A 13,426-nucleotide genomic window follows, 5' to 3' on the forward strand; every position below is an offset into this window, starting at 1 on the left:
TTGAGAAAGATCTCTTCCATACTTTCTCAGAAATAGAGATAACAAACTTCAATTGTCAAAATCCAAGATGGCTGCCTGTCGGCCATGTTGTTTTCTGATCGGTCCCAAAATGCAATATGCACAACTAGGCACCAAGGGGAACCTACATATGAAATTTGAAAAAGATCCCATCAGTACTTTCTCAGAAATAGCGATAACAAGAATTGTTTACGGACGGAGGGACGGACGGACGGACGGACGGACGGACGGAGGGACGGACGGACGGACGACGGACCACGGACGCAGGGCGATTTGAATAGCCCACCATCTGATGATGGTGGGCTAAAAACAAACAGCACTCCGTGCCGAGCACCAAAATCAACCTTGTATTGTAACATACTTAGCCATGTATTTTGTTTATCTTGAAATAATTTTCTATAAGTTAATGAAATTCAAAACAAACAAATTCCTGTTTTGTTGACCTTTGTTGGGTACTGGTGACCCCGAGTGAAGTTCACTGCTACATCATGCAGAAAGATATCAATTCATTGATACTGTGTGTATATTTACTGCCACAAAACTATCAATGCAAAATAGTTCCGGGCTTTTGATGTAAATCAGAGTTCAATTTCTCTTAACCATATATGAAAATAACACACAAATACAAATTATTCCCAACAAAGACCCATTTATTAATTTACTGTTTATTTAAAACAACAATCAACAAAATTGATTAAGATTTTGCAGACATCTACTTATCTACTTCAGTCAACAAAGTCAGGGGTCAAGTTGTAAATAGTTCCGTCAGGTGTGGAACAAATTCACATGAAGCGTATTAACGTATAAAGTATAGGTTTATATATCCATCAGTAGTTATCAGTCAATGTGTGTGGCAGTTGCAGAATAAAATACTTTAATAAATGGAAGGGTCTTAAGATGCTTTACCAAAATTGTGAATTTCATGACACTGGGGTCTCACCCATGCCCCTGGGGAGGGGGTAAACTTTACTTTAGTTGATACAGGCCGGGAAATCACAATTTTGACTATCATTTGTTTGATTTCTATTGGAATGTATTCGAATTTTATTAACATCATCAGCATGGAATGACATGGAATGCACATGGTGGCCCTGACTGACCCCCTCAGCTGAGGAACAGGGCCAAAAAGGGTCGATCAAATTAACTTAAATAGTTCAAAACTCAGGGGACCGTTAAGGCCCATGGGCCTCTTTTTTGTCTAAGACATCAGAACAGATGGACACAGACAGACAGGCTGATTCCAGTAACAACTCCACCCCCAAACTTTGTTGGAAGGGGTATAACAAACAAAACTCACAATACTTAAAAATTCTGCTCTTGTTTCTATGATAACTGTATAATTACATACTTACAAGTAGAGTATTTTATTACATTTTTACCAGTGAAATATCAAAATTATTCATTCTATAAAAGTGATATTTTTCTTCACTAGTGAAAAATATGTGAAAAATATCACTTTTGCTGATTTGACCAATCAAATTAATGATTAGAAAATACCAAAATAATTGACCAATCAGAAAGCCCGACATATATGTCAGCACCTGGACAGGGGGAACTACTCTAAACGTATGCAAACTTTCGTTGTAGGCCTATAGTTCAGCTGTGCACTCGTGAAAAATATCAAAATATTAGCCCCATTCATGAAATATATTTGGTATTACTGAAGACACTGTTAGATATCCTCTATATATTTAGGAGAGGAAAAATGCAACAACTGAACCAATACCACTTGGACCTCCAAACACTTACACAGTGGCTTTAACCTCCTGAACTACCTGGCCAATGGCATTGAACCCTAGCTGTCCAGTTTCCCTACACAAGTGTATCCCAGCAAGTATTTGGCAAGCACATCAAAATTTACCTGGTTATCATTCCCTGAAATACTTCATCCCCACTTTCGAGCATCTTTACTACCGGGAATCCTCCATGGTTGGTTTCCAGAAGGAGCTTGGCAAGGTCTTGCACACAGCCTTTCGTACGGATGCTAGTCACCGGCGACGACATGACATGGCGAGCCATGTAAAGTTCGAGATTTAGTCTGAAAGGTCAACATAACACATTATACATTTCCCCCATCTAGCACAACATTATATATCTGACCTTTCCAAACTGGCCGCTTTCTAACTGTTTCCTTTTCTATACAATATACTCTTTCATACAAATCATTTGGTTACTGAATTAACTTTCTTTATTAATTAAAAGTCAATCAGGTCAAATCTGACCCCTTTTTATAATAAATATGTTCAATTTTCAACAAAACAAGCAAATTCATTGAATTTATACCCCCCCCCCCCCCCCTCCCCCCTCCCACTTTCCTGACATATTGTAGGTTTACTGCATTTCTGAGATTATAAGTATAAACATGTCATTGTAGCTCAACAGAACAATAAATTCTGTTGAGCCATATATAATGTATCGCTTGAAATTAAGCCCTATACAAAAGCTAGATGTTTTATCAAACATGTATTATGGGATGAAGTAAACTGATTATGCAAGACTTTTCTTCTTATCTGCGATCACCAAATCCTATCACGAATTTGGCCGAGACCTTAATATATTTAATCGTTTTTCCAAGTTTTTTGAACATTTTTGAAAATATTTGGTAGAGGTATATTACAGCGAATTACGATGTTTTTCACAAATCAAGGGGAGATAACTCTGCTACTTAGTTTGATGATTATCAGATAATATTTGTGGGAGTTATTGCATAGAAACACCAGAAAACAAGTTTTTCATTAATCAAGGGGCCATAACTCTGCTAAATAATGTCTGGCAAAAATGGCAATTGAACTTGGACTAGTCCTTTAGGTTATATTTAACCTTGTTGTCAAGTTTGGGGAAAAGTTTTCTCTATTCAGATAAACAATGAATACAATATACAATACATTAGCAGAAATCATTTGAAATCTTTGAAATTTGAAGTCAAGAATTTGGACAAAATAAATGATACATAGCAAGATGTTTTCATCCCTGTGTCTGTTCCTTCTCAGACTAAACAAGTTCAAGGCAGTTTCCTTTGACTAACCGGTTCTTTTCGATGGTGACACGAGGTTCAGGGTCCAGAAATGGAATACATTTAAGTTCCATCAGGGCATGGTACACCGGATGTGTGAAGAAATCTCCAACCCACTTTGATATCATCACAGATACCATGACTGGCAAAAGTACCTGTACATCATTTGTCAGCTCCATCTGGTGGCAGATAATGGAACTAATTAAACGAATTTAGGTAGAAATTAACATGTATGTGTTTGTTAGAACCCCAATAGTGATTAGTCCAAATTGTTTGGCATTTTCTGAACTATTTTCACACCTTGAAGAAAAACATTCATTATTTGCTTTTTTACTGAAAAGATTTCATGTCATGGAAATTTGATTGCCAGACCAGCAGGCTTTTTCTTTGTTTTGGTTTTTGTTTGATTCCTGGACTGAAAAGATATATGGGGGGTCACCTGTCCGACCATGTTGTGATTTCTTCAGGTGTTATGCCTTCCTCCTACAGTAAAATCTCTGGCCCGTTTCTGTACAGGCCGACAAGAGTGATTATTTAGTTTATGTTAGAATAAAATAATCATTTTACGGGCTGACAGGAGTATTTATTTCAAATTAGTTAATGTTAGAATAAAATAATTAAAAGTTGATAGTTTAACTATATGCATGTAGAAACCCCTGGCTAGTGATTCCATATGTATACATACCATTATCACAGTGACTGCTAGATTCAACCTAGTTACTCCACCGAAAAAAGAGGCCGCGCCAATCAGTGCGAAAACACCAGGGTCCATCCACGCCCAATAAGAAAGATTCTCTCCACTATGAACGCCAAACATGGTCGTCATGAGTATTCCAATCACACGGCCATACAGCCCGCCCACCAGCCTGCGGTAGGAGACAGACTGTGTTACAGACACTGAGAGAAACATGTTTTTCATGCAGAAGAGTTCCATTTCCAAGCAATTTTTCCAATCTTACTGTTAATCAGTCTCAATAATAATTGATAATAAGCTGCTTTAAAACACACTAATGATGGAACAGATCAATATATAGAGGCTGGCAACATCTAGAGTTATATGGGTCCAGAAATGCTTATCCAATACTGAATTGTAGACTACTGCTAGTTTGAATTTCTACGTATTATTATAGATGTTATAACACTCATTAGGCCTGAAAAGATTTTTTTTGTAGTTAAGAAAAATACTTAAAGTGTGCATACAATGTTTTTAGCAACTGTGAGAATAAAAAATAATAATAAAAAATTTCTGATACAAATCTTGATGTAATCGTTTTATCATGAAACAGCGAGGTCCATGTGAACTTCTTCAACTGTGTACTGTGAAAACAGCCTTGTAGCCTTTATAATCAATGGATTAATTATGTTTCTACCACAATACCCTGTGTTATTCAACTCTCAGACCATCAGTTAATCATTACAGCTGTTGATTAACAATCTGTTTATACCACACGTGGTATAAACTCTGTACACGGGGAACTTTGACCCAAGCTGCAATTGTTATTGACGTCATCAATAATCTAATGACGTCACATCACCGGGTCCCGGACGTCACCGGTACAAATTTATTTCACACTCATAAGTTATTTTTTAAAAGTTGCAAAAAACACTCACTAAGGCTCGTGTCTTTTGTAACTTTTAAAAAATAACTTACTCGTGTGAAATAAATTCCATATCCAACAACCACTCGTTGTGTAACCTCTATTTATCACTTACAGCATCGGAACCAGAGCCCCACACGATACAGATGTCCCGGTCGCCCAGCAAATCATGATAAAATATATCACAAGAGTGGAAAGAAGCGAGGCAAATCCGAACTGGAGATGTGTGTCACGGGAAAACAGATGTTTTACCGCGTTTTCTAGTGTGCCAAACATCAAGGTAGCCACTGGAATTACCAAATAATATCTTAAAGTTAGTGGTTTAATAATTTAATGACCTCATTTGTGAAAGTGATCTATAATTGATAGCTCACTTTAGATTTTATAGATCTTTTGTACATGGAGTCATTTATAGGATCACCATGGCAACAAAGGCCTGGACAGATATAAGTGCAAAGCAAATTTGTTTATTGTAGTAAATTTTGGTTGAATATTTTTCATATGAGTCAAATAGCTTTTTCAAAGACTCATGATTGAAAGATCTTTTAAACAATTTTTCAAGGTGTTCTTCAGAAACATGAATTAAGATTAAGATAAATATGTTTTGAGTTTTAAACATATCTATAGTTACTCTATCTAATTATTAATTAAGTCATTCTTTTAACCAGAAAAATGATTTTCAAAAGACCTGTTAACATATCAAGCAGCTTCATGTAAAACAGAAATTATAAATTAACATAAATTTTAACACGTTCATCTAACTGTTATTGTCAGGGTTGTTCCAGAAAAACATATATGGGACGGCGGGAAGGCACTTTAAAATTAGGGGACAAACCTATATAAGCCATTTTGAATTTTGATGACCCTCCCACATATCCACTTTTCTGTGAAGGGTACCCTGGTATAGAAGCAATTCAAATGTAAAAATGGTAAAAAAATCATCAAATACCCCCAACAGCAGAATCTATTTATTTCAAACCCCACTAACCCATAGGTGTAACTTTAATTTGAACCCACCCCAACACATGCCATTTATTAAAGTGCCTTTCCCCGCCCCATATATTTTTTCCTGAAACAGCCCTCAATTTCAACACATGCCATTTATTAAAGTGCCTTTCCCCGCCCCATATATTTTTTCCTGAAACAGCCCTCAATTTCATATCGATTACTAACAGAATTTAATAACCTGAATATAATGACAAAGTGAGACTTTTTTTATTATACACACTTTCGTTGTAGGTGCCGTTGGTTTTCCATGTGTATTGGTCATCCTTCCAAACCTGTCCCTCAAAACATGTGTACTTCACCACAGTGTTCTCAACATGTAGCGGGTTCCTCGTGTCGTTCAAACAGTTGACACTGCATACAAATCATGGATTTTACTGTACTGGTGAAAACTTCACTATCATATTGTTCTTGATGTAACAAGACTTTAAAGACCATACTATTTATAACTATCCATTCATTCATTCATTCATTCATTCATTCATTCATTCATTTATCATTCATTCATTCATTCATTCGTTCGTTCTTTCATTTGTTTATTAATTTGTTCGTTCGTTTGTTCATTCATTCATTTAATAACAGCATTTGTGTTGGACTTTGCTCAAAAAGCACAAAATCAAGGCACATTTTATTCAACAGAGTATATTTTTAGATGATTTCAGAACAAAAATATTATAATATTGTTCGATATTCATAAGTTTATACACGCCTGCTGTCTAGAAGTTTTACGCAATATGGGGTTCTGTACTTAATCAGCTATACAAGTCCCCACCCCAAGGATAAATCATCGAGATTAAAATGGAAGGGCAGCTATTACTGAGCATCCCCCTTCATTGTTCCAAACAAAGTTTCATATCAAATTGAGGTACATATTCTTACCTTGCGTCACCTGTGGCACCTTCTTTACAGGTAAACTTACTACAGGGAAAGACCGCAGGTAAAAACACCGCCAAGATTGTAATTATGATCTACAACGACCAGAGAAAAAATATTAATAATATACAGAAGATCAAAGAACAATAAATATTTAAAATCCATACAGACAAAAAATTGTTGCTAGAGCTACAGTATTACTCAAGGTGGATAAAAAGTCACTCCAATGAAAAATTATCACAACGGCATAAACTATTATATAATTATAGGTATTGATCATGTGACCAATTTTCATTAAGAATGTTACTGGAGTTTTACAAAAATTATCATAAAAGTGGAAAAAAGTATAGCAAATCATTTAAATGAAAAATAATTAACAAAAGTGTATTTTAATAAAGTTGGCTACTGCATGATCTTGTAAGCATGTCTCATAGTGGTATAAGTTGAATAGTTCAGCACAAACTTTATATAAGGCATGATTCACCTAAAAATCATCAGAATGAAAAACTGCAAGTGCAAAATACACCTTCATATATACACAGAATTATTCTGCACACATTTATAAAAGCACTTCATATTTAGAAAAAAACTTTAAATTGAAAATTTGTAAAAAGCATAAATATTATACACGTATATATATTATATACAAAAATGTATCTACAATGTACATGTACACCTTCAAACACACAGATCTTAAAAGCGAAATAATTCATTACCATAATTAGGGCAGGCTCAAATATCCGAAGGAGTTTCTGTAGTATGGTATGTTCAGAGATTGCGGACAGTAGTTTTTTCCTGCCTCTGGTCATTTTAAGGTTTAGGATCGTAAAGATGGCTCCCAACAGGCCGCCAATGACCCCTATGATAACTGTCGGTATGAACATGAGGATGTTGACGTCTATTCCCTTGTCAATCTGTCAAAAAAAAGTTGCAATTTTTTTAAAAAAAAATTTTACTGTTACTCCGGCCCTTTAATACTGTTAATCCAGAATCATTTTCATATATCTCTTTTTACCAGAAATTTTTTGAAAAACAATTCTTGAATTTCTATTCCAGGTAGTCAGGGGCACTGTGATAACACAATTTCAACTAGGTGGCCGGGTTCAATTCTCTGATGTGACGTGCAATGTGGAAGGCACGAGGGTCACCTGCCTTACTATACTATTAATTGATGAAGCATGTTTCACAATTGTTGTAAAATGAATAAAGCATACATTTAAATTTTTATTTCTAATCTTATTTTGAAATTTTAGCAATCTATTTTCATCAATTGTAGTTTTTATTAAATATTCTTTTTCAAATCTGCTGTACTCTATCATTTGTAGAAATTTTTGCTCGTTAATTTCATAAAAAAGAGTCTCAATCATTCTGAAGTCTTATATATCAATAATGTGAAAAAACAATTCAACTATGGTAGGAAACTAGTGAATTTGAATTTGATGGGAATTTAATTTATCTTACATTAAAGAGGATGTACCGCTGAGTTTTAAACTGCCCGAAGTTTCCAGTGTAGGAGAATCCATCAAAAGCAGAATTAAATAGATCTGTGGTGAAGGCAGACACCATACAACAAAAGAAGATTTGCCATGACAGTGTGATGGTCCAGAAGGAGGAGACCTCTTCCATTGAAAACAACAGACCTCCGACAGGAGCACCGAATGCGGAGGCCACTCCCGCTGCTGCACCGGCAGATATAAAGTTTCTCCTGCAAAAAAATGGAAATATTGAAAATTTACATTTCGCAGGAATTCTACAGTCATACATTGTGTTATGAATATCTGGAATACATCAATGCCCCCTCTCCAATGCAACAACGTGTATAGTGCAGAAGGGGTCAAATTTGACCTTTGACCCTTTAACCTTGACCAATGACCCCCAGAATGTGATCAGTTGTAGAACTTGAGGTTTTAATATTATGCTGTAAATTTGACCTTTGGCCCTTCAACCTTGACCAATGACCCCCAGAATGTTATCAGCTGTAGAACTTGAGGTTATATTACTATGGTGTAAATATGAACCAAATATTTGTTGAAGGTTCACCTCTACATCATAAAATGGCGAAGGTACAAAAAGTATAATAACATCTAAGAGAGCAGGTGATTGGCTTTATTTTTTATATTTATAAGTTTAGCTCCTTGGCATGACATTTTAGAGTTGAAATTCTGAAAAAAATGTCTTTCTCATGTCTGTTTTACAAAAACAGCAGAGAATAACAACATTTAAATGAAACCATAATTCTTACTCAAAATGGATACAACATGAAATAGTTTGTGCCTTCAACTTTGTCATGACATATATTATACTGGGGATACAGATAGAAAAAAAACTGGAGTATCAAATATAGGACAGTGGATAAAACACATTAACGAAAATGGTTGGCGGGTGATATTTGGGGACAATCGTAATGATACAGTTTTGTACTACAAGATGAAAAAAAAATTTTACTAGAAAAAAAATATGATTTTAATCATTTGAATGGAATGAATAAGAATGAAATTGTTTTCTCTTGTTTCATAGAGGACCGCCGGCGTATGGCAGACGAGCATCTGGTGGCAGAAATTGGCAAGCTTTTCTGAGTGGGAAAGCAGGTACGATACACGTGTATCTCTCATTCAGCGAGACCAAATTCATGGGTGAACACCTGCAATAGTTTGGCTATAATTTTGTTTTCATATACTAACTGTATATTCGTCGGCATATATCTTTGTCAAATTTTCATTAGGATGAAATATTCTATAAAGAATGGGAAGAGGATGTTAAGGGCATGTGCAGTGTTCGAAAGTAAAGGTGGTCTGATGGCCCGAGGCTATAGAAAACCTGGTCGGTCTATGTAAAATTTCTAAGTGTTGGCCCCAATGGCTATGAAAAGTTTGAGTCCTGACATACATTACAATTCATTTAAATGATCATATGAAATCAGAGCTTACAATCGAGGTGTTTTTACTGAGAACTGCGCGTTATTGGCTTCAAACATTTGAGTGAGTATGATGACGCAGTCATGCTACTTTCAACAATATGTGTTAAAAAAGGGGTCTATGGAAAAATGCCTTGGGCTATTGGATTTCAATTTTCTGCAGACCAGTTGTCTAAGGAATTTTCATATATACTTTCATACACTGCATGTGTATATTCTGAAGAGAGAGAGGTGCTTTAAAGAAGTGTAATTCTTGTTTTGATGTTGTATAGATGTACATTGGTTTTATTTTAATACTAAAAATGCCACAAAGTGCATTAATCCATGAAATGAAATTGACTTTTGGCGCGACCCATAGGGATGCAACCACACAAATGTGAGTGATATCCATTGCTTAGTTTAAGAGGAAAACTTGTTTAGACCAATTTACCCTGTTTGACCCTGCCCTCTGCCCCCTGGGGGGTCAGCTCCTTCCTTTATACAATTTTGAATCCCTACTCCAATCCAATAGGATGCTACCAGTCAAACCATTGCTAAGTTTCAGAGAATAATTTTTTTAAATCAATTTAGCCAAATTGACCCCTTTTTGGCCCCACCCCTCAGCCCCATGGCGCCCTGGGTCAGCCCCACCATTTGCACAATTTTGAATCCCCACCCCATAACCATGCTACCAGGCAAATATGAGCGATATCCATTACTTAGTTTCAGAGCAGAAGTCGTTTTTATCAATTCTGCAAAACTGACCCCGCCCCTCAGCCCCCGGGGGGGGGGGGGGGGGGGGGGGGGGGGGGGGGGAGGCACCGTCATTTGTACAATTTCAAATTCCTACCCGAAGGTGATGCTACCAGTAAATTATGAAATATCCATTGCTTGGTTCCAGAGGAGAAGTCAATTATATGAATATAGCCCGATTGACCACATTTGGCCCCGCCCCTCAGGCCCCTGGGGGGTCAGCCCCATCATTTGTACAATTTTGAATCCCCATCCCATAGTGATGCTACCAGGCAAATATGAGCGACAGCCATCGCTCGATTTCAGAGAAGAAGTTGTTTATATCAATATAGCCGGATTGATCATATTCGGCCCCACCCCTCAGTCCCCTGGGGGGTCAGCCCAATCATTTGTACAATTTTGAATCCCCACCTAATAGTGATGCTACCAGGCAAATATGACCAATATCCATTGCTCGGATTCAGAGAAGTCGTTTATATCAATATAGCCCAATTGACCACATTTGGCCCTGCCCCTCAGGCCCCTGGGGGGTCAGCCCCATCAATTGTACAATTTTGAATCCCCACCCAAAAGTGATGCTACCAAGCAAATATGAGCAATATCCATTGCTCGGATTCAGAGAAGAAGTTGTTAATATCAATATAGCTATATTGACCCATTTTGGCCCCACCCCTCAGGCCCCTAGGGGGTCAGCCCCACTATTTGTACAATTTTGAATCCTCACCCCATAGTGATGTTACCAGGCAAATAGGAGCAATAGCCTTTGCTTGGTTTCAGAGAAGAAGTCGTTTATATTAACAGAGCCAAATTGACCCGTTTTGGCCCCGCCCCTCAGACCCCTGGGGGGTCAGCCCCACCATTTGAACAATTTTGAGTCCCCACCCCATAGGGATGCTTCTGACCAAATTTGGTCAAATTCTGATCAGTAGTTATGAAGAAGAAGTCAATTGTTGACGGACGGACGGATGACAGACGGACGGACGGACGACGGACGCCACGGTATGGCATAAGCTCACCTTGGTCCTTCGGACCAGGTGAGCTAATAAAACTAGCACTCTGCGTGGTCGAGCCATTGCATTTTATATGAAATTTTGTGTGATATCTGCTATAAATATGTTGATGGTGAAGGCATGATACAGTGTTATAGGAGAAATTGTGGGAATATGTGTGGTTGACATTGAAACGGAGAGCAGTTTATCGAGATATTTCTTTACATTACCTATCCTCAGAAGTTCTGTATCGCTGGAAAAATGGGAGGTTGATCCTCAACGTCTCCGATCTGAACTGACTCAAACCAGCTCCTACCAAAGCCCTGAAAACATAAATGAATTAAATGGAGTCCAACTCTGTTCAATTATTACAATAGCCTTTGTTCAGTATTGAATCCTGCAAAAATCAGGTGAGGAATTTTTTCAGATTGTGAATCAGAACGATAGAGAATAATCACAGAAACAAACAAATGGTACTCTGATTTTAAAATCTTATACATGTATGTTATTGTATGTGAAGTCCACAAGAACCAGTAATTATCATAACCATACCTGTGGTTCCATCGTATTTTGGAGGGATTTTTTTTTTTTTATTTCTAAATAGAAACCTTAATATGCATATCAATATTAGATTATAGCTATAAACAGCTTTGTGTACATGTCTGTACCATATTTATATTATGTAATGTGTCAACTGCAGATGATTAACACAAACTTTCACTCAAAATATACTTATGAAGAAGATAGTCTTGCATACTATGGGGAAATGAAACAGCATGCATTTCTCAGACAAGCGTCTTGTGCTAAAACTGCAATGGTATTTGTGTGCATTTAACTAGCCATGGGCTTATTTTTTTATATATATTGCTGGAAAAAATACAATTAACATACCAGTATATTTTTGCTTAATATCTTAATCAAGGTAGTGAAAAATATTTTCTAAATCTCCTTTGGTTAATCATTAGGCAGTACTACCAGGCGCATACATGTAGCTGCCTGTACACAAGTACGCAGGTGAATCCACTTAATTTTTCATAAAATACATGAAGTCAAATGCATACATGGTAGAACCACATAGTGACACTGACACATCGGGAACAGAAATGAAAATTAAAGTTTAATTGGGGGGGGGGGGGAAGCCGGACCATTGACTTTGTTTGAACGCCATTTTAATATTTTCAAAACTTTCCAAATTTTCCGTGCGGACTCGCACCTGCGACGCTCATGAATTCACTTAATCAAGGGCCCAGCTACGCCCGACTACCTACCCCATGTGAATCATAGGCCCTTCTGGGCCCACAGGTAAGCCACACCCTACAGCTGCCACACAGGAAAAGAACTTCACTAGTAGCGTCTTCACGTTGAATATGTGCCGAATTTGAGTACCATTCAGGAAACCGGTGACTTCTGGGATACCTGAGCCACCAGCACTGGGTCGTAGAAACTATAAAATTATTTAGTAAATGATTCATGAAACAAATATGAAACAGTTTTTTGCCTTGGTACATAATGTATATTGATACATTTTTATTTAAATATTGTTAATTTGGACCCAATCAGATTCTTTTAGTGATTTCAGCAAAATAATTTAATGAGTTTTTATATTTTTTCTCTAAAATAATGAGGAATACAATATTGGACATTATATTACATTACATGAACATTGTATTATATTTTTCTATATATCAAGTTTTTCTAGATAAATTAATTTAAGTTAATTTGAATTTGACTTATTAAATAGTTTAATTAGCTATAGAATACACAAGAAATTCCAAATACACTTAAGCGGTACACAGTGGATTAGTTTTATTATTTCATATTCTTATCTAATCTTTATAGTACAATATACAATAATAAAACTGTAAAGATGTCACATCGGAAAATCAGGAACAAACTTAATTGTATTGATCTACAGATATTATCAGATTTAAAGTACATGATAAGTGTATACTTACTACCACAATAAATGCACTGAAAAGAATGAAGATGAGGCTGTAGCCGGTAGCGAAAACACACGCCACACCGAAATCTCGATCCTGTCAATTAATGTCATAGATTACTAATCATATCAGTTTCAATAAACATCTTCATACAAATGGTGTTTAGACATTGTGAGTGTATGCTAAAAAGAAATAGGATAATCATGTTAAAGAGGCTTACCCGCAGACGGACCGGTAAACGGCACATCTCTGATCACTAAATAAACTTCAGTACACGTTTCTATGTGACAAAATTAGAGGCTTTCCGACTTTATTTCTTGAAAACAATTACAGAATATGTATTT

The 13,426-nt window shown here is 36.5% G+C and overlaps 1 protein-coding gene across 2 annotated transcripts in view; it reads right to left on the minus strand.

Moving 5' to 3' along the window:
* LOC117337246 (chloride channel protein C-like) overlaps window positions 1-13,426 on the minus strand; it is a 33,509-nt gene that overhangs the window by 16,799 nt on the left and 3,284 nt on the right. For both annotated transcript variants that reach the window (XM_033898134.1, XM_033898133.1), the window contains exons 5-15: window positions 13,098-13,178; window positions 12,411-12,586; window positions 11,373-11,465; window positions 7,969-8,212; window positions 7,224-7,421; window positions 6,514-6,602; window positions 5,858-5,988; window positions 4,745-4,916; window positions 3,717-3,897; window positions 3,044-3,210; window positions 1,880-2,056 (exon numbers count right to left, since the gene is read on the minus strand). In XM_033898134.1, coding sequence (XP_033754025.1) covers window positions 1,880-2,056; window positions 3,044-3,210; window positions 3,717-3,897; window positions 4,745-4,916; window positions 5,858-5,988; window positions 6,514-6,602; window positions 7,224-7,421; window positions 7,969-8,212; window positions 11,373-11,465; window positions 12,411-12,586; window positions 13,098-13,178 — 1,709 coding nt within the window. The remainder of the gene's footprint in view (window positions 1-1,879; window positions 2,057-3,043; window positions 3,211-3,716; window positions 3,898-4,744; window positions 4,917-5,857; window positions 5,989-6,513; window positions 6,603-7,223; window positions 7,422-7,968; window positions 8,213-11,372; window positions 11,466-12,410; window positions 12,587-13,097; window positions 13,179-13,426) is intronic.

Source organism: Pecten maximus, chromosome 11, assembly GCF_902652985.1.
Source record: "Pecten maximus chromosome 11, xPecMax1.1, whole genome shotgun sequence".
NCBI classification, from domain to species: Eukaryota; Metazoa; Mollusca; class Bivalvia; order Pectinida; family Pectinidae; genus Pecten; species Pecten maximus.